A 16,577-nucleotide genomic window follows, 5' to 3' on the forward strand; every position below is an offset into this window, starting at 1 on the left:
GAGATTCCTGGATATTTGGGGGTAGAGCCTAGAGAGGGCAAGGTTTTGGGAAGGGAGGGACCTCAGCAGGGAATCCTGCCATAGAGTCCGGATTACCAAGGAGCTGCTTTCTCCACTGGAACTGCAGTCAGGAGATGGAGAGTGGGAAGGGCAGCCATGGAGGAACGAGAAAAGATCCTCAGGGATAAGAAAGTGGCGCCGGGGATGAAGATCAAGATAATGTTGTTCTTGCACCTTTCTTAGAGGAATCTCACTTTCGTGGAAGGGGACATGTGCAGAATCTGAGGCAATTTGTCTCAGATTCCACCTGGCCCTGCGTATTAAGGGCTGGTGATGGATAAAAACTCTATGGTGTGTCTGGGGAGACGTCTGAGGCACTAAAAGAGTCACGCCCTGCTCTGGTGTTCCTCCATAATGAGTCACATGACCTAAAAATGCTGCTCTGGCCACTAGCTGCTAACGTATCTGAGCCATTTTCTAAAAGCCAAATATTCTGTAATTAGAATTTTTGAATTAGAAAAGCGTTTCTGAACTTCAGCTCTGAGCCTGAGGAGGTATGTTTCGTTTTCTGATACACTTGCTGGAAAAAGTCACAAATCTCTTCCGTTGTTGGGCACCACATGAGACAAATTCTTAAATCCATCTCCTGTTTAGGGGTCTGTTGCACCATCCAGCCCTGTGAGAATTTTCTGAATTAGCTAAATTGCGAAGACTCCTTGTCAGATTTGTGGAAGATACATTCTCTTAAGAGAGACCTGTCTTTCCAGCACAAAAAAATGAAGAATCTAGGCACCAGATCTTTAACCCACAAAACAAGAAGAAATCTTCACGTTAATGTTTTATTCAAAATAAAACATATCTCACTTCATTAGGCAAGAACTTGAAAGGTACATTCAGATGTTAATTAATCCTATCATCACAAAAAAAACTCCCATGCAATAAAAATTTCTTAAACTTCAAGTAGTTAGCAGTTTAAGACAAAAATGCAACTTTAACTGGCAGAATGCTAGGCCATGTCTGGACTCCTTCCACACACAGAGTTCTCTCACCCACCATCTTCTCTGATTGGAAGCAGATGCCCTTTACATGATATTTTACCATTATTATTTACACATTTGGAAAACATCTCTAGAACACAGTAGATTTCTCAAAGTAAAGTTAATAGGTTAAACTTGGCACTTCACTGAAAGCCACAAACCTATGGTTTCTTCTGCAAGAGTAATCAACGCACAGGATTAAAAGCTGTCCTGTCCTTTTTCTGACCAGCTCCTGAACTATGAAGGTTAAGAAATTAGGTTAAAACAGAAATATATCTTGTCGAAGGCTTTCACGGCCGGAGAACGATGGTTGTTGTGGGTTTTCCGGGCTGTATTGCCGTGGTCTCGGCAATACAGCCCGGAAAACCCACAACAACCATAGAAATATATCTGATCAAAATCACAGAGACTGTTCAGTGGACCACAGCAGAAAGGGAGGAGGCGAAGCATAAAGATAGTGGGAGCCTATACATCCAGCTCCATTCTGAAAAACATTTTACAGGTGCCATGAAAATACCAGAGAAATACTTTCACTCATTCGGGTAGAGACTGAGCAGTTTATTTTATTCCATTTATCTACATTATTGATTGTCCACCTTTCTCATGGAGAATGAAGGTGGATTCCATAGAATGAGTCAATATAATTAGCAGCTGGGATGTTCAGCAAACAACGCGATAGTTTTGTACCTGTGCAACACTGAATAGTTCAGTGTTGCACAGGTACTTGAAAACCATAAGAGTGAGAGCTTTGCTGACTTCTTCAGGCAGGCCCTTCCATCAGGTGGGGGCTGAGACAGAGGATGCACGTAAAGTGGAAGCTGTTTATTTTGCCCCTTTGAAGGGTGGCACCTGCAGAAGGCCCTGTTCAGATGAGTGAAGCTGCTATGGTGGAGCAGAGGGGGCGAGGCTGTCCCACAGATAGGAAGGGCTTTGTATGAGATTGCCAAAACCTTGAATTGAGCCCAATAACTGATGAGTAGCCAACCAAGTGATTGCAAAGTAGGAGTAATATGCATGCTCTGCCTAGAGGTCTGTGGGGTTCAGCACCGATTGGAGTCTCCAAGGGGAGACTATGGAGAATGCATTACAGTAGTCAAGTCTCCATGTTCCCATGCCATGGATCCAGGTGCTGGAGTCTGCTGCGAAGCTGCGGGGATTTGCAGATTCTAGAACTATCATCAAACCGCCCAGCAACATCGTCTGAAACAACCAAGAAAGAGACCGGCATTGATGCCACCCTAATCCAGCTGCATCCTCCTGCCCCTCCAGTTCCCACAAATCCACAGGGCCTCCTCACACAACATGAGCTAAAACACCTTTGCTCACTTGAGCAGAGTTCGGGATGGATGCAAGTCACATTCCAGCTGCATCAGCTCTTACCTAGCAATCTGTCTTTGGAGGGGTGGGTGGGAAGCGTTTGGGCAAGCTGAGTGATCTAATCTCCCCCTCCCCACTGGAAAATGTTGCATAAGCTGCTAACACGCTAGGAGAGCAACCTTTCCTAACTGCTAAAACATGACAAATTTCTTTGATCAGCTGTATTTGATATTCTCAGGTTTGAATTAACCAGTTCTTTTACAGCTTTTCCAGGCTCAGAGCAGCAACATGCACAACAGCTGACTCAGCTTATATCTCTCTCTGCTTCTATGCATGTGGGAAGGCTCTTTACCTTGACCTGCCGATCAGGCCACGTGGATCTAGCCAGAGCAATCAAGTGGCCAGACGACTATAACACATTCATCACGGATCTGGCCTTGAAGACAGAAACTCCAGCACTATAGAATGCCAGAATATGCTTACTATTAAAATTTAGGCAAAGAATACATGCTACAGACACTGTTCAGTTTTCAGGTTCCATTCTAGGTGCCGGATGATACTTCAAAATATTTCAGGGTCCCCTGCGTGATTTGATTGATGGGAAGTAAGGGCTGAACTGCATTTAAAGTTTCTCCCACACGCCAGGCATTTATATGGTTTCTCCCCTGTGAGAATTCTTTGATGGGAAGAAAGGCTTCCACTCTTACTGAAATCAAAAAGAGACCAGTAGCACCTTTAAGACTAACCAATTTTATTGTAACATAAGCTTTCCAGAATCAGAGTTCTCTTCGTCAGATGAATGCTCTTTTTGATTTTGCTGCTACAGACTAACACGGCTAACTCCTCTCACTCTTACTGAAGCTTTTTTGACACTCCAGGCATTTGTATGGTTTCTCCCCTGTGTGAATTCTTCTGTGGACAGTACGTTATCCACTCAGAAGCTTTTCCCACACTCCAGGAATTCATGTTTTTTATCCCCTGCATGATTTTTTGGGTGGAAAATAAAGCTTCCAAGGTCACTGAAGCCTTTTCTGAATTCCAGGCCCTTATCTGATTTGCTTCCCCATGTGAATTCTTTGATGGGATGTTAGGGTATCTTTTCGTCCAAAGGCTTTTCCACATTCCAGGCATTTATAAGGTTTCTCCTCCGTGTGAATTATTTGGTGGTGAGTAAGGTTTCCACTCTGACTGAAGCTTTTTCCACACTCCAGGCATTTATAGGGTTTCTCCCCTGTGTGAATTCTTTGGTGGACAGTAAGGTGTCTATTATCCCTGAAGCTTTTTCCACACTCCAAGCATTTATAAGGTTTCTCCCCAGTGTGAATTCTTTGGTGGGAAGTAAGATGTGCACTCCGTTTGAAGCTTTTTCCACATTCTAGGCATGTATATGGTTTCTCCCCTGTGTGAATGCTTCGGTGGGCAGTAAGTCTTCTACTCTCACTGAAGCTTTTTCCACACTCCAGGCATTTATAAGGTTTCTCCTCTGTGTGAATTACTTGGTGGTGAGTAAGGTTTCCACTCATTCTGAAGGTTTTCCCACACTCCAGGCATTCATATGGTTTCTCCCCTGTGTGAATTCTTTGGTGGGCAGTAAGGCTTCCACTCTTACTGAAGCTTTTTTGACACACCAGGCATTTGTATGGTTTCTCCCCTGTGTGAATTCTTCGGTGGATAATAAGTTCTCCACTCAGACAGAAGCTTTTCCCACACTCCGGGCATTCATATTTTTTATGCCCTGCATGATTTTTTTGATGGGAAGTTATAGTATTTTTGCATCTAAAGGTTTTTCCACACTCCAAGCATTTATAAGGTTTCTCCCCTGTGTGAATTCTTTGGTGGTAAGTAAGGTGCCCCCTCCGTCTGAAACTTTTCCCACACAACAGGCATTTATATGGTTTCTCCTCTGTGTGAATTTTTCGGTGGGCATTAAGCTGTCCACTCCGTCTGAAGCTTTTTCTACACTCCAGGCATTTATATGGTTTCTCGCCTGTGTGAATTCTTCGGTGGGCTGTAAGGCTTCCACTCTCACTGAAGCATTTTCCACACTCCAGGCATATATATGGTTTCTCTCCTGTGTGAATTCTTTGGTGGGCAGTAAGCCTTCCACTCTCATTGAAACATTTTCCACACTCCAAACATTTATATGGTTTCTCTCCTGTGTGAATTCTTTGGTGGGCAGTAAGGCTTCCACTCTCACTGAAGCATTTCCCACACTCCGGACATTTATATGGTTTTTCTCCTGTGTGAATTCTTCGGTGGGCAGTAAGGTTTCCACTACAAGTGAAGCATTTTCCACAATCCAGGCATTTATAAGGTTTCTCCCCTGTGTGAATTCTTCGGTGGTCAGTAAGGTGACCCTTCTGTCTGAAGCTTTTCCCACACTCCAGACATTTATGTTTTTTATTTCCTGCATGATTTTTTTGATGGAAAGTTAGAGCATGTTTCCATCCAAAGGTTTTTACACAATCCAGGCATTTAATAGTTCTCCTTGTATTATTGGTGTTCAAATGCATACTTGTCTCTGGTATTTCAGAAAATCCTTCCACGCTTCCTTGGCATTCATCTCTAGTGTCTCCTTTGGATATTTTCTGAAGGGGTGCGATTTCTTCAGAATTGTCATCTTGGAAAACATCACAGTTTTCCCTCTCATTAAGTGGGTTTGTTCCTTCCACCACGCTCACTGCATCGCAATATTCAATGTTCTCGTCCACATCTGAATACATGTATTCTCTCTCCGTCACTGGATATTCAGTTGCCACCTCCCACACAGCATCTGTGGAAAAAAAGAGAAACCGGGCATCAACACACATACATAGAAGTAAACCAACTGACATTGAGAATGGAAGACTTCAAAAGACTGTTGTCTGGACACTTTCAAGCCTATGTTGGGAATGCTTGATGGTATTGACCAACGCCTTGTTTGTGGCAATTAAATAGAAAATTGGTTTAAACTGGGACAATGACTGGTGCAGATTTCCTTCTTTGACGTGAACTGCAAGTTAGAGGAGCCAACCCAGAATGCAGCAAGAAGACACTAAGTTTGTACTCAGATAATGGACTAGTTGATTCTTTGCTCTTCCCAGGTCATCGGGGGATGATGAAATTGGGGCAGTGCTAAAGGCCGTGTGGATTTTCTGCCAAAGGTATCTGATCCACAATCTTCAATCTGGCCATAACTGGAAAGATAAGTCCTGCTATCCTCAGAGGGGTAACCCCAAAAGTTCAGAACAAAATCTTGATCACCTTCTCTCTCAGTACAACAAAGGAGCAGGGGCCTCAAATAGTCTTCAGGTCCAGCACCGCTTTTTTTAATAATAAAACATGGGAAGGAAGCAGGAATGGAGAGAAAAATAAAAAATCCATCGTACATTCAACAAGGGAACCCAACCTGGGGAAGGACTTCACTCTCCCTTCACCTCCAGTTCCGCCCCTGGCAGGCACAGGCCCCCTGTGGATTCTCAGCCTGTGCTACATCCAGCTCAGCTCAGAGCTCCCCTGCTAACTCTGTGGCTCTTTCATCCAACACCCCAGGAGCCTCCTGCACTCCCCCGTGAGAGAAATGGCCCTTGAGAGAGACGCAGCCCTGCTCGGAAACCAGGACAGAAGTTGTTCCAGTGATGGAGATTCGCTCATCTCAGCTGAAATCCCTCATGACTCCACCCATCCCTGCACCCAGTTTCCTGCTCCGTATTTCAGAAACCAGAAGCAGCTGCCAGAACTGAGTGACATAAGCAGTGTGAGAAAGAAACAAGGTTAATGGGGAGGAAGCCAAGTCATGTGTTCCAAGCTAATTAGCTTTTTCACTACAAGCTCAATTTATTTATTTAATTCTTTATTTATTTTATTCGATTTATACCCCGCCCTCCCCACAAATGGGCTCAGGGCAGCTATATAGAAAATATAGTTTCAGGACATGGATACAAACCAAGAAAAGGAACACAGAGAGGCTGTGACTGACTTGAATCTTACAAACCCCGTGCATCTGATGAATGAATCCAGTCCTTGAGTTTTGGAGCAGAAAGTTGGTAGAATCAGCTCGGCCAATAAAAAAGTGTTAATAGAAAAAGTCATGTTAGCATCACAACATGTGCGATGCGAAAGAAAGAGGTGGCTTACAATTACCAAATTTGAGACTATACCATGAAGCGATACGTTTGACATGGTTAAGAGACTGGGTAAACTTATCTAACTGTAAGTTGTTAACTTTGGAGGGCCATAATAATCTTTTTGGGTGGCATGCATATTTATGGTATGATAAATATAAAATGGATGGTATGTTTCAGCATCATTACGTAAGGAAAAATGTTTTTCGGTTTGGCAAAAATATAAAAAATATGTAGAGGAGAAAAGACCATTATGGATTATCCCGGCAGAGTTGATAAAACCACATACAGAATATCAAGGTGAAGACTGGATAACGTACAAGGACTTACTGTTGATAGAAAGAGATATAGTTAAAATGAAGAAAAAAGAAGATTTAGCTTTTAAATATGGATGGTTACAATATTTACAAATTAAAGATTTATTTGAATCAGATAAAAGGAGAGTTGGTTTTAGAACTAGAAATTCAGAATTAGAAGAACTTCTGTTAGGAGAGGGAACAAAGATAATCTCTAACGTTTATAAATTGTTATTGAAATGGTAAACGGAAGATGAAGTGGTCAAGATTCAAATGGTGAAATGGTCTTTAAATGTTAATAAAGAGATTACAATGGAGGCATGTGGGAAAATACTATGAAAACATCTACATGTGTAAATCTAAAAGAAAATAGATATAAGATGATGTATAGATGGTACTTAACACCGAAAAAGCTAGCAAATATGAGTAATGTTATGTCAAACAAATGTTGGAAATGTAAACAAAATGAAGACTCTTTCTACCATATGTGGTGGACTTGTGATAAAGCGAAACAATTTTGGTCTAAGATGTACATGGAAACGCCGAAAATTATGAAGGGCAATTTGCCAAAAAAATCCTGAAATGTTTCTGTTAAGACTTAATATGGAAAATGTTAATGTAGCGGATAGAACATTATTATGGTATATGATTGTAGCAGCTAGTCTACTGTATGCGCAATATTGGAAGCAAGAGGAGAGACCAGAAGTTGAAGAATGGATACAAAAACTGTTATATATGGTGGAAAGGGATAAGTTGACCACAAAACTGAGGGAACAAAGTCCAAATGAATTTTTAAGGGATTGGGAAAAACTTAAAGAATATGTGGAAAATAAATGGAATGTAAAAGGTCAATTGTGGTCTATGGATAACTATTGATGTGTGTAGGATAATGGGGTAAGCTATATGTAAGAACTTTACCTTTGAAAATAAGGAGAAATAATAGAGTAGAAGGAAGAATTTTAAGAATTAAAAGGGTTTTAGTGCTGTTGGGAGTCAAAGGAAAGGGAGGGAGGGTGGGAAATGTATACGTTAATTGGTAATTGTAGAGTAATTGCTATAGAGAGAAAAATGAAGTTGACTTTATATGTAATAATTATGTTGAGCTACCCAATAAATTTTTTTTAAAAAAGAAGAAGAAAAAGTTGTGTTAGCCAGCCCGCCTCCAAAATCCAAGGGTAACTAACAAGATAAAGGATTTCAGCCCCAAAGCTGGTCACTCATCATAAAACATCCTGCCCTATCTGTCCTCGTCCATTACAACCATGGTTTGGGGGACCCCAGCAGCTTCCTGACTCCCTGCTCCAAACAATCAGAAGAGGGGAACGATGGTTGTTGTGGGTTTTCCGGGCTGTATTGCCGTGGTCTTGGCATTGTAGTTCCTGACGTTTCGCCAGCAGCTGTGGCTGGCATCTTCAGAGGTGTAGCACCAAAAGACAGAGATCTCTCAGTGTCAGTCTGGAACTACAAACGTCAGGAACTACAATGCCAAGACCACGGCAATACAGCCCGGAAAACCCACAACAACCATCGTTCTCCGGCCGTGAAAGCTTTCGAGAAGAGGGGAAGCCTACTTAGGGGTGAAATGATGCTTGGAAAGCTACCATTGCCTCCGCAAGATGATGGATTTTCCTTAGGTAAATATTTACAGGTCAGGTCCATCAGAATCACTGTCAAGAGTGCTCTGTGATGGGGGAATGGGGGAGGAGGGAAGGTGTGTGCACGAACACATTGTCTGGAGTTGTTTTGTGTAATTTTTCTGTGGTAAAGCTCATGCTGTCCAAGTGCAAGGTCTGTGGTTCAATTCCTGGCAGCTCTAATTAAATGTATCTCAGGGGTAACAGGGCTGGGAACGGCCTTGCCAGAGAGACATTTTGTGGAAGAAACAGAGCTCAGTTTTCAAAAATGGATCAGAGAGGGTAGAAGGAGGATGCTGCGTATTATCATGATCTACAGACACCATTTGAGCCTTCAAAAGCCTTTATGTGCTTCTGAGCAGAAACAAGTGTGAAGATAAGAACCGGGAAACCCACCAGCCCTTGGAAGGAACCCCAAGCAACACAGAGAGACAAACTACAGACCTAGGCTGCTACCAGCCAGACCCTCTTCTTCATCAGAGATAGGCAGCTCCTCCTCTTCTTCCAGCCTGGATACGAGGTCCGGTTTGGCAATCAGAGGTCCTTTTGTCAGAAAAAGAAGTCCAGAAAATTATTATTGTTTCCTGTGCACATCAATTCAGCAATTCCAATACAAGTTCACTCCATACCTCCTGAAATGCACTACAGGCAAGCAACAGGGCTTCGTGGGAGGCGGAGAACACGATGGGCCGAGAACCTTCCATCCAGTATTGGCGGTTCTGCTCCTGCTCCCAGTCCAGCTGAGACAGAAATGTCAGCTGAGAACTCAGAAGCACAGAAGCCGGGGGACTTCCCTCTACAGCTATATCTCAGTGCAGGTAAGGCAGGCCTGCCCATACCTAGATGGCCCATGTTAGCCTGATCTCTTCAGATCTAAGCAAGTCTGGTGCTGGTTAGCTGCTGGATGGGAAATCATCCAAGAAGTCCTGGGTCACTATGCACAGGCAGGCACTGATAAACCATGTCTTGCCTGGAACTCCCTCTGGGGTTGTCTTAAGCCAGTTGTGTCTTGACACCAAATTACATACAAACAGCCACACCCAAGACAAGGCCCAGCCTAGAAGGAAGCCCTGCTTTGACCCTCCCACTTTCCTCAAACCTGGCATCTCTTGGCATCTCTCCTGCTGCCCTCTCAGGTGGTCCAATGACTGCTAAGCAGGGGATCCCGCTCTGTAAGGAGAACGCAGAACCCCCCCCTCCACATCACAAGAAGCCTCATGGAGGGGGCAGCAATCAGGCATCAGACCCAGGGCTCACAGCCTGCCCACATCCTTCCGCTTTAAGGACCCCTCCTCAGCCCCTCCTCAGAGCATGATGGAGACAGCCCAGGGGAAAAGGACCCTCACCCAGAGAGGCCACGTTCCCAAAATTCTCCAGCATGACTTCCTTGTACAGGGATCTCTCAGCTGGGCTCAGCAGGCTCCACTCCCCCTTGGAGAAATACACAGCCACCTCTTCAAAGGACACCCCACCCTGAAGAAGAAAAAGTGGAAAAATAAAAAGAAGAAGAGGAAGGAGGTGTCAGCAATGTACGGACCAATAGATGGCTAAATGCTGTTAGACTGGACCTTTTTGAAAGTTTTTGGGTTTGCTTTGCACCCTCCTTTAAGGCTCCCTGGGCCTGAACAGCAGGCTGTTCGAGTGTATAGGCCTTGCTAGGCCCAAAGCAAAGTCAGCTCTTCAAGAGGACACCTTGGCTCAGAGACAGTGTCCTGCACCTGGCTGTCAAAACTGGACAAATAGAGCTGGCATACAACAGATGCTACGATCAGCAAAAGACAGTAGAGACCCCCTCACCTCTGCAAGAGTATACCGTATACCCTGCAGCTGTGGACAAGTTTACATCAGGACCACAAAGCGTAGCATCTAGACAAGAATAAAAGAACATGAAAGACACTGCAGACTTGGACAACCTGAAAAATCAGCAGTGGCTGAACATAGCCTAACTCAAACAGGGCACAGTATCTTATTCCAGGACACCAAAATACTGGACAACACTTCCAACTACTTTGTCAGACTGCACAGGGAAGCCATTGAAATTCACAAGCATAAGCAAAACTTCAACAGGAAAGAAGAAACCTTAAGAATGAACAGAGCATGGTTTCCAGTTCTGAAAAACACCAGGCTAACAAAACACTCCACACCCGACAATAGCCCTGCAGAGAAGATTAGCACATCAAGCACCAATCCATATGCAAAAGAACCTCCTCAGGATACAGTGAAGCCTCCCGCCATTAGCATTCCACACCCTGGGAAACTCTTACAGGATGACTCAGCTCAACCCAACCCCTCCTGAGTAGATATAAATGACCTGCCACATCTTTTCCACACTGTGACACTGAGAGATCCCTGTCTTTTGGTGCTACACCTCTGAAGATGCCAGCCACAGCTGCTGGCGAAACGTCAGGAACTACAATGCCAAGACCACGGCAATACAGCCCGGAAAAACCACAACAACCATCGTTCTCCGGCCGTGAAAGCCTTCGACAATACATAGAGCTGGTTTGATCAGGCAGAATATTTACTCTGAATAATGTCAAAATGAACAAAAGGCAGCATTGGACAGGAACATGGATTTGGAATCAACCCAGAAGCTGGGACGCTTTGATGAATTAAAAAAAATTGATTTCTTTTTTAATCATTTGAATTTTTATTTCCCATATTATATTAGTCAAGTTTTCAGAGGGTGGAAAGCAATGAGCAAACCAGGAGAAGCTTAAAGAGCTAAAGATGTAGATAATATCTGTAAGGGTGAATGTTAAAAGGGTAAATCTTGTCACATATTTTGAGCTACTTCAGGAAGAGCTTTGCTGAAGCTCACCTGTGCGGCATCTGATTGTTCCAGGTGGTCTCATTTTAAAAGTTTTTCTATACATGAGTTGTTATTAAGGAGATGGAAGAGAAATGTTATTTGGGTTGGAGGAAGATTATGTGTCGAAACAATTGACTAGCCAATGTCATTCTATCCCACTTCATTTTCGTTCCTTCCTTCCTATTTTGGATCTCACTGTAGATGGTTACTAAAGCCATTCTGTCGATTTTAGTTGTTATAATGTATGAATGTATTTTTATTATAAGGTATGAATAGTTATAATGCATATATTTTTGTTATAATGCATGAATAGTGAGCTACTGGGCAGCTATGTAATTCATTTATTTATTTAGTCATTGAAATATTTATAGCTCACCTTTCCACATAGTTCCAAGCATCTGATAAAATGATTAAAAACTTTCAAAATAAAGACCAAGATTAAAGTCCCTCCCTCTCACCATTCAAAGATGCCTGCCCTTCACCCCCCCCTTCCTCAAAAGCCATGACAAATAGGCCAGGCTTGCAGCACCCATTGAAGATCTCCAAGGAGGGGGCTCTCTCGTTGCCCCTCCTCTCCTAGTCCAAGGAGCAGCAGCCACTGTGAAAAAGACCCGGGCCCTGGTCGATGATTTTTATCTATATTTTGCATTTTTCATTCAGCTTCAATTTTTTTCTTTTTAGGGCACTTCAGATTCATTTTATATTTTTCCACTTTCACTGTGTCTCCCTTTGTATTTATGTATTTCATTTTTTGGCAACTTGGAAGGCAAACTTTTTCCTTTCTTTCCCCACAATATGCCAACATTTTCATGGCTGACTTGGAGCAGCGCTTCCTCATCCCCATCTATTAAGATCCCTCTTACACCTGAGATATATTGATAACATCAGGGCTTTTTTTCAGGGGGAACGCAGGGGAACGGAGTTCCGGAACCTCTTGAAAATGGTCACATGGCTGGTGGCCCCGCCCCCTGATCTCCGGACAGAGGGGAGTTGAGATTGCCCTCCACGCCGCTGAGCGGCACAGAGGGCAATCTAAACTCCCCTCTGTCTGGAGATCAGGGGGCAGGGCCACCAGCCATGTGACCATTTTCTCTGAGGGCAACCCACTGAGTTCCACCACCTCTTTTCCCAGAAAAAAAGCTCTGGATAACATTTCTTATAGTCTAGACACATGGGAAAGAAGCACTACAGAAGTTCCACCACGACCTCAGTGACTTCCAATCTACCACCAGTCAATCCACACAAGATTACCAAATGTCTCAACAAACCATCCATCGTCCACAGCCAAGCTCTACGCTACAGTCACATCTCTTCCAATCCCTGTGACAGAGATTTTCACCAGCAGGATATACAACTGGTATTTTTGGAATTACTGGTATAGTGTCAGTCCTAGCCGGTCCGTCCCTGGCAGGTTGATCCCCCAGCCTGTACATCAAGCAGGCAGCTGCACTGGTTAAGAGCTTTATTGAGAAGGGAAATCATATACATTGGTAATAGCTAGATTGGCTGAAGTAACACTTCAAACAGTATGCCTCTTGATATGAGGTAGAAAAGCCCGCTTTTCATTTGAGCGGGAAGTTGTCTGGAGTCTATGGGAATATTTAAGTGTTATGTCTAGATAAGGATGAGAAAAGGATCAGTGTCCGCAACACAGCAGATCATATGTAACAAGTAACAGTCTCAGAATAATACGGCTTTGAATACACAGACAAATATGGAGTACAGCATCAAGCAAATGAACTGAGCAAACCATACAGAGCTAGGATCAATTACGTGGCATAAATGCAACATACTGTCAGTTGTTTAGGGCATCAGCATATTAGATAGCACAAATGCAGGCAGCATATATGACATATAGTAAGGAAACAGATTGGAAAAATCCAGAACAATACCAAGAGATCACCTATTAGAAGATGGGCCCAAACAAGAACAGAACGCCCCCTGGTGGCCACATGCAGCTCTCGGCTGAAACCAGTTCAACACCTCATTACTGACCTCCAATCTACGCTGGACGATGATACTTCTCTCTCACAGCCATTGGGGGGCAAATCCATTTCTTGCCCACAGAAACCCCAAAAACCTTAAATAACTTCTCACTCATAATAATGGACTCCCTAACATGGACACGGACTCTCGGACCTGGGCCTGTAATAAACAAAGATCTCAACTCAGTCCCTGCATTCACCCAAACAACACAATCTCTGGACCTAACAACATCAGCCACAGCATCTCTGGTCCATACACTGTTTACCTTCCACCAACGTAAGAGTGGGTGGCAGTCCGCAAAGACAGAAACGGCAAGGGAGGGGGATGAGATTACTGAAATTGGCTTCGTTCACAGATTCAGAACAATGGAGCCTCCAGGCCTGAACAAAGACATAGGATTTTTATCTTACAACAGAGGCTAATTTTCTGTCTTATGTTTCACATTGGACCTCTACATCCCTCCTCCCTTCTTTGCAACACCCTCCAAGCCTTCTGAATGGGATAGAAAGACTCAGGGATCTCCATGTCTGCTTGTACCTGAAGAAGGAAAATTTGTCTCTTGAAATCTTATTCTGCAGAAAATCCTATTGGTCTTCGAGGTGCTGCTGGACTCCCAACCATGGTGGGTCTACTGAAGAACAACATGGCCACCCACCTGAAACTATCAATCAATCCAGCTTCCTATATTGATCTATTTACAAGAGTTTGACATTTTTGCACCTGGCCATCAACACTGTAAAATGGGTTTCTGCTGGGCAGCCTAAGGAGAACACACCCACACCCACACCCACGCCCCGAAACACACACACACACACACACACACCCACACCCCCACGGGTTGCCAATTCCGGCATGTGAAATTCACAGAGATTTAAGGGTAATATCTCGGGATGGAGCTCAGCAGGGACACGATACCACAGAGTCTGCCTTGATTACTGTATTTGGGAGATCAGTTGTGATTCCAGGAGAAATCCAGGCCGCACCTGGGAGATCATAACCAGCAGGGTTTTACTGACCCTGATTGGGCTTCTCAGCAGACAGGCTGTGGCCAGAACTGAAAGAGCCCCATCCTCTGAGCCTGGGGACTCAGAAGGAACCGTTCCTGCCCTCTGGCACTCACTCCCTCCCCTACCTTTACCTGAGCTGGCTTCATGGCGGCTCTTTTCACTTCATCGGATGGAGGAGAGGGTGGAGGAGGCATCAAGGGGGCTTCCTGGCTGCCTGGGAAGGTGAAAAAGAAAGGATGTAAATGTCTTTATACTATGCCCACATCTTCTGTGCCAGCGTCCTCAGTGAGGCTCTCTCTGGATTTGCTTCAGAACAGAATTCAACGTATTGGGTTCGCTCAAGGAAGGCTCCAGAGTCTTCACCCAGCCATCTTTCCCCCCAGCCCCCCCTTTTGCTTGGGGGAAGGTTCCCCCTTCCTCATCCCTCCGTCCCCCTCCCGTCCCGGCCATGATTCTTTCTGAGCTTGCCAAATCCATTCCTGGGCACTGAGGGATCCCTGTCCCTGCCGGAAGCCACACCAGTCCCTTCTCCCCTCTGAGGGACCCTCCGGTCTGCCCCACCCCTTGAGGAGAGGCCAGGAGGAGTGAGAGGCCCTGAGGGGCTGGGACGGAAGTGGGAAAAGTCCACCTCTGGACCTGGCAACTAAACATGTTCCTTTGCATGATGGGAAAACTCCTCCCTGCAGACAAAATAAGCTTGCAAAGGAGAAGTTACGTCTCTGCTTGTCTGAATTAGGTCAGAGACTGACCTCTTCAAGGCATGCCTGGTCTTTTTTTTCCCGACCAGCTCCTCAAACTGCTGTCCCTGAAAACATCCTGCAACTCTGGTTCATTATCTTGGGAAACTATCCCCCTCCCCAATCTCCCACCCCTCCTGCTGCTCTGCAGCTTTGACCCACCGTCCCCTTCCCCAATCCAAAAGGACAAGCAGGACCCTTTCCTATTTGTCCCCCCTGCTCTTTCTGAGGCTGCAGGGGGAGGTTTAAATGGAAGGGAGGGGCTCTCCCTATAAATTAGTAGCTTCTCCCTATTACTACACGTGATCCGAATTCCCATGTTTCCTTAGACATGTGTGGACTCTCTAAGTCGGGTTTGGGATGCTCACCCAGAACCACAACCAATTTGGGGGAATTAAGCTCAGTGTCGAGGGAAAACCGCTTCCCGCTCCCTCAGTCTGGCTAACTTGGAAAATTGACACACTTCCCAATGAGGGGAAGCAGAACATGCGATTTAAGGATCTTTTACCTGGAGAGCTGGAAGGCAAGCACAAAGGGCCTCTAGGAACCACAAAACAACCAGATCTTTCCCAAAGCAAGGATCAGGATGCATTGAGAGAAATATAGAGGGGTTCAGGAACTGAAATGGTACCGCATAGGGACAGTGTGATTGTTGCATTCAGAGGGACAGGTGTATGAAGCGTTACAGAAAAGGAGAAGGAACTCTGTACCTGGGAATGCCACAAGGAGAAGAGAGAGTGGGGGGGGAGAGAGAGATTTAAAGAAGGGGGAAAGAAGAGTTTTTAGAGGAAAGGCAAGAACAGACATGGATTTCCCCTATCCTCAGTACATTGTCTGCGTTGAGAGCCAGTTTGGTGTAGAGGTTAAGAGCGGTGGGACTCTAATCTGGAGAACTAGGTTTGATTCCCCACTCCTCCACTTGAAGCCAGCTGGGTGACTTTGGGTCAGTCACAGCTCTCTCAGAGCTCTCTCCACCCACCTCACAGGGTGATTGTTGTGGGGATAATAATTACATACTTTGTAAACTGCTCTGAGTGGGCCTTGGCTCTAGCATTGCACCCCCATCCCATATCGCCCTTCCTTAGCATAGCCTGAGGAGCGCCTTCACTTAACCTTTTCCAAAGAATTGCATTGCTAGCTCCTGAAATTCCTGCCACAACGAATACAGAGTCAGAGCAGACAGCAAACATCTGGGAGGGGGGGCCTTATAACAGCCCTCCTTTTGCTCGGCCTCAGCTCTTGCATTGCACCCCCCCCCCCATATCTCCTCCCCCCCAAAGCCCCTTTGAGCTCACCCGATTCCCTTCCAGCCATGCAAGCAGCAGCCGGGAAACAAAGGCGGGACTTTTGCACACGGGGAGGGCAGGAAACGGCTCTGCACAAACGCACACACACACATGCCATGTGCCTGTCTAGAACTGCAGACTCTCTCGTTTTAACCCTGGGAGAGGGGCTCCCCACTTGAGAAAGGACCTGGGAGAGAGAAAGGAAAGGGGCTGCCGAGGCAGAGAAACGTCAAATGGCATCAAGTACGTTGGATATCCTACATGGAAGGGTCAGGAGGCTGCTTCTGTTTCTTCTTCTCTTTTCCAAGTTCGAACCTGGGTTTCCCCTTTCCTTTCAAAGGTCCCTCGAGACTTCTGGCAAA

The 16,577-nt window shown here is 45.0% G+C and overlaps 1 protein-coding gene across 1 annotated transcript; it reads right to left on the reverse strand.

The window, feature by feature from the left end:
- Positions 1-1,741: 1,741 nt before the first annotated feature.
- Positions 1,742-16,273, reverse strand: LOC129329130 (zinc finger protein 85-like). The gene is made up of 5 exons (XM_054978566.1): positions 16,225-16,273; positions 14,324-14,406; positions 9,734-9,860; positions 8,832-8,930; positions 1,742-5,127 (listed from the first exon to the last, which is right to left on the reverse strand). The coding sequence occupies exons 1-5, from the start codon at positions 16,241-16,243 to the stop codon at positions 3,401-3,403; spliced, it is 2,055 nt and encodes a 684-aa protein (XP_054834541.1). The 5' UTR covers positions 16,244-16,273; the 3' UTR covers positions 1,742-3,400.
- Positions 16,274-16,577: the final 304 nt, after the last annotated feature.

The sequence above is a fragment of the Eublepharis macularius genome, chromosome 4 (genome assembly GCF_028583425.1).
Source record: "Eublepharis macularius isolate TG4126 chromosome 4, MPM_Emac_v1.0, whole genome shotgun sequence".
Classification (NCBI taxonomy): Eukaryota; Metazoa; Chordata; class Lepidosauria; order Squamata; family Eublepharidae; genus Eublepharis; species Eublepharis macularius.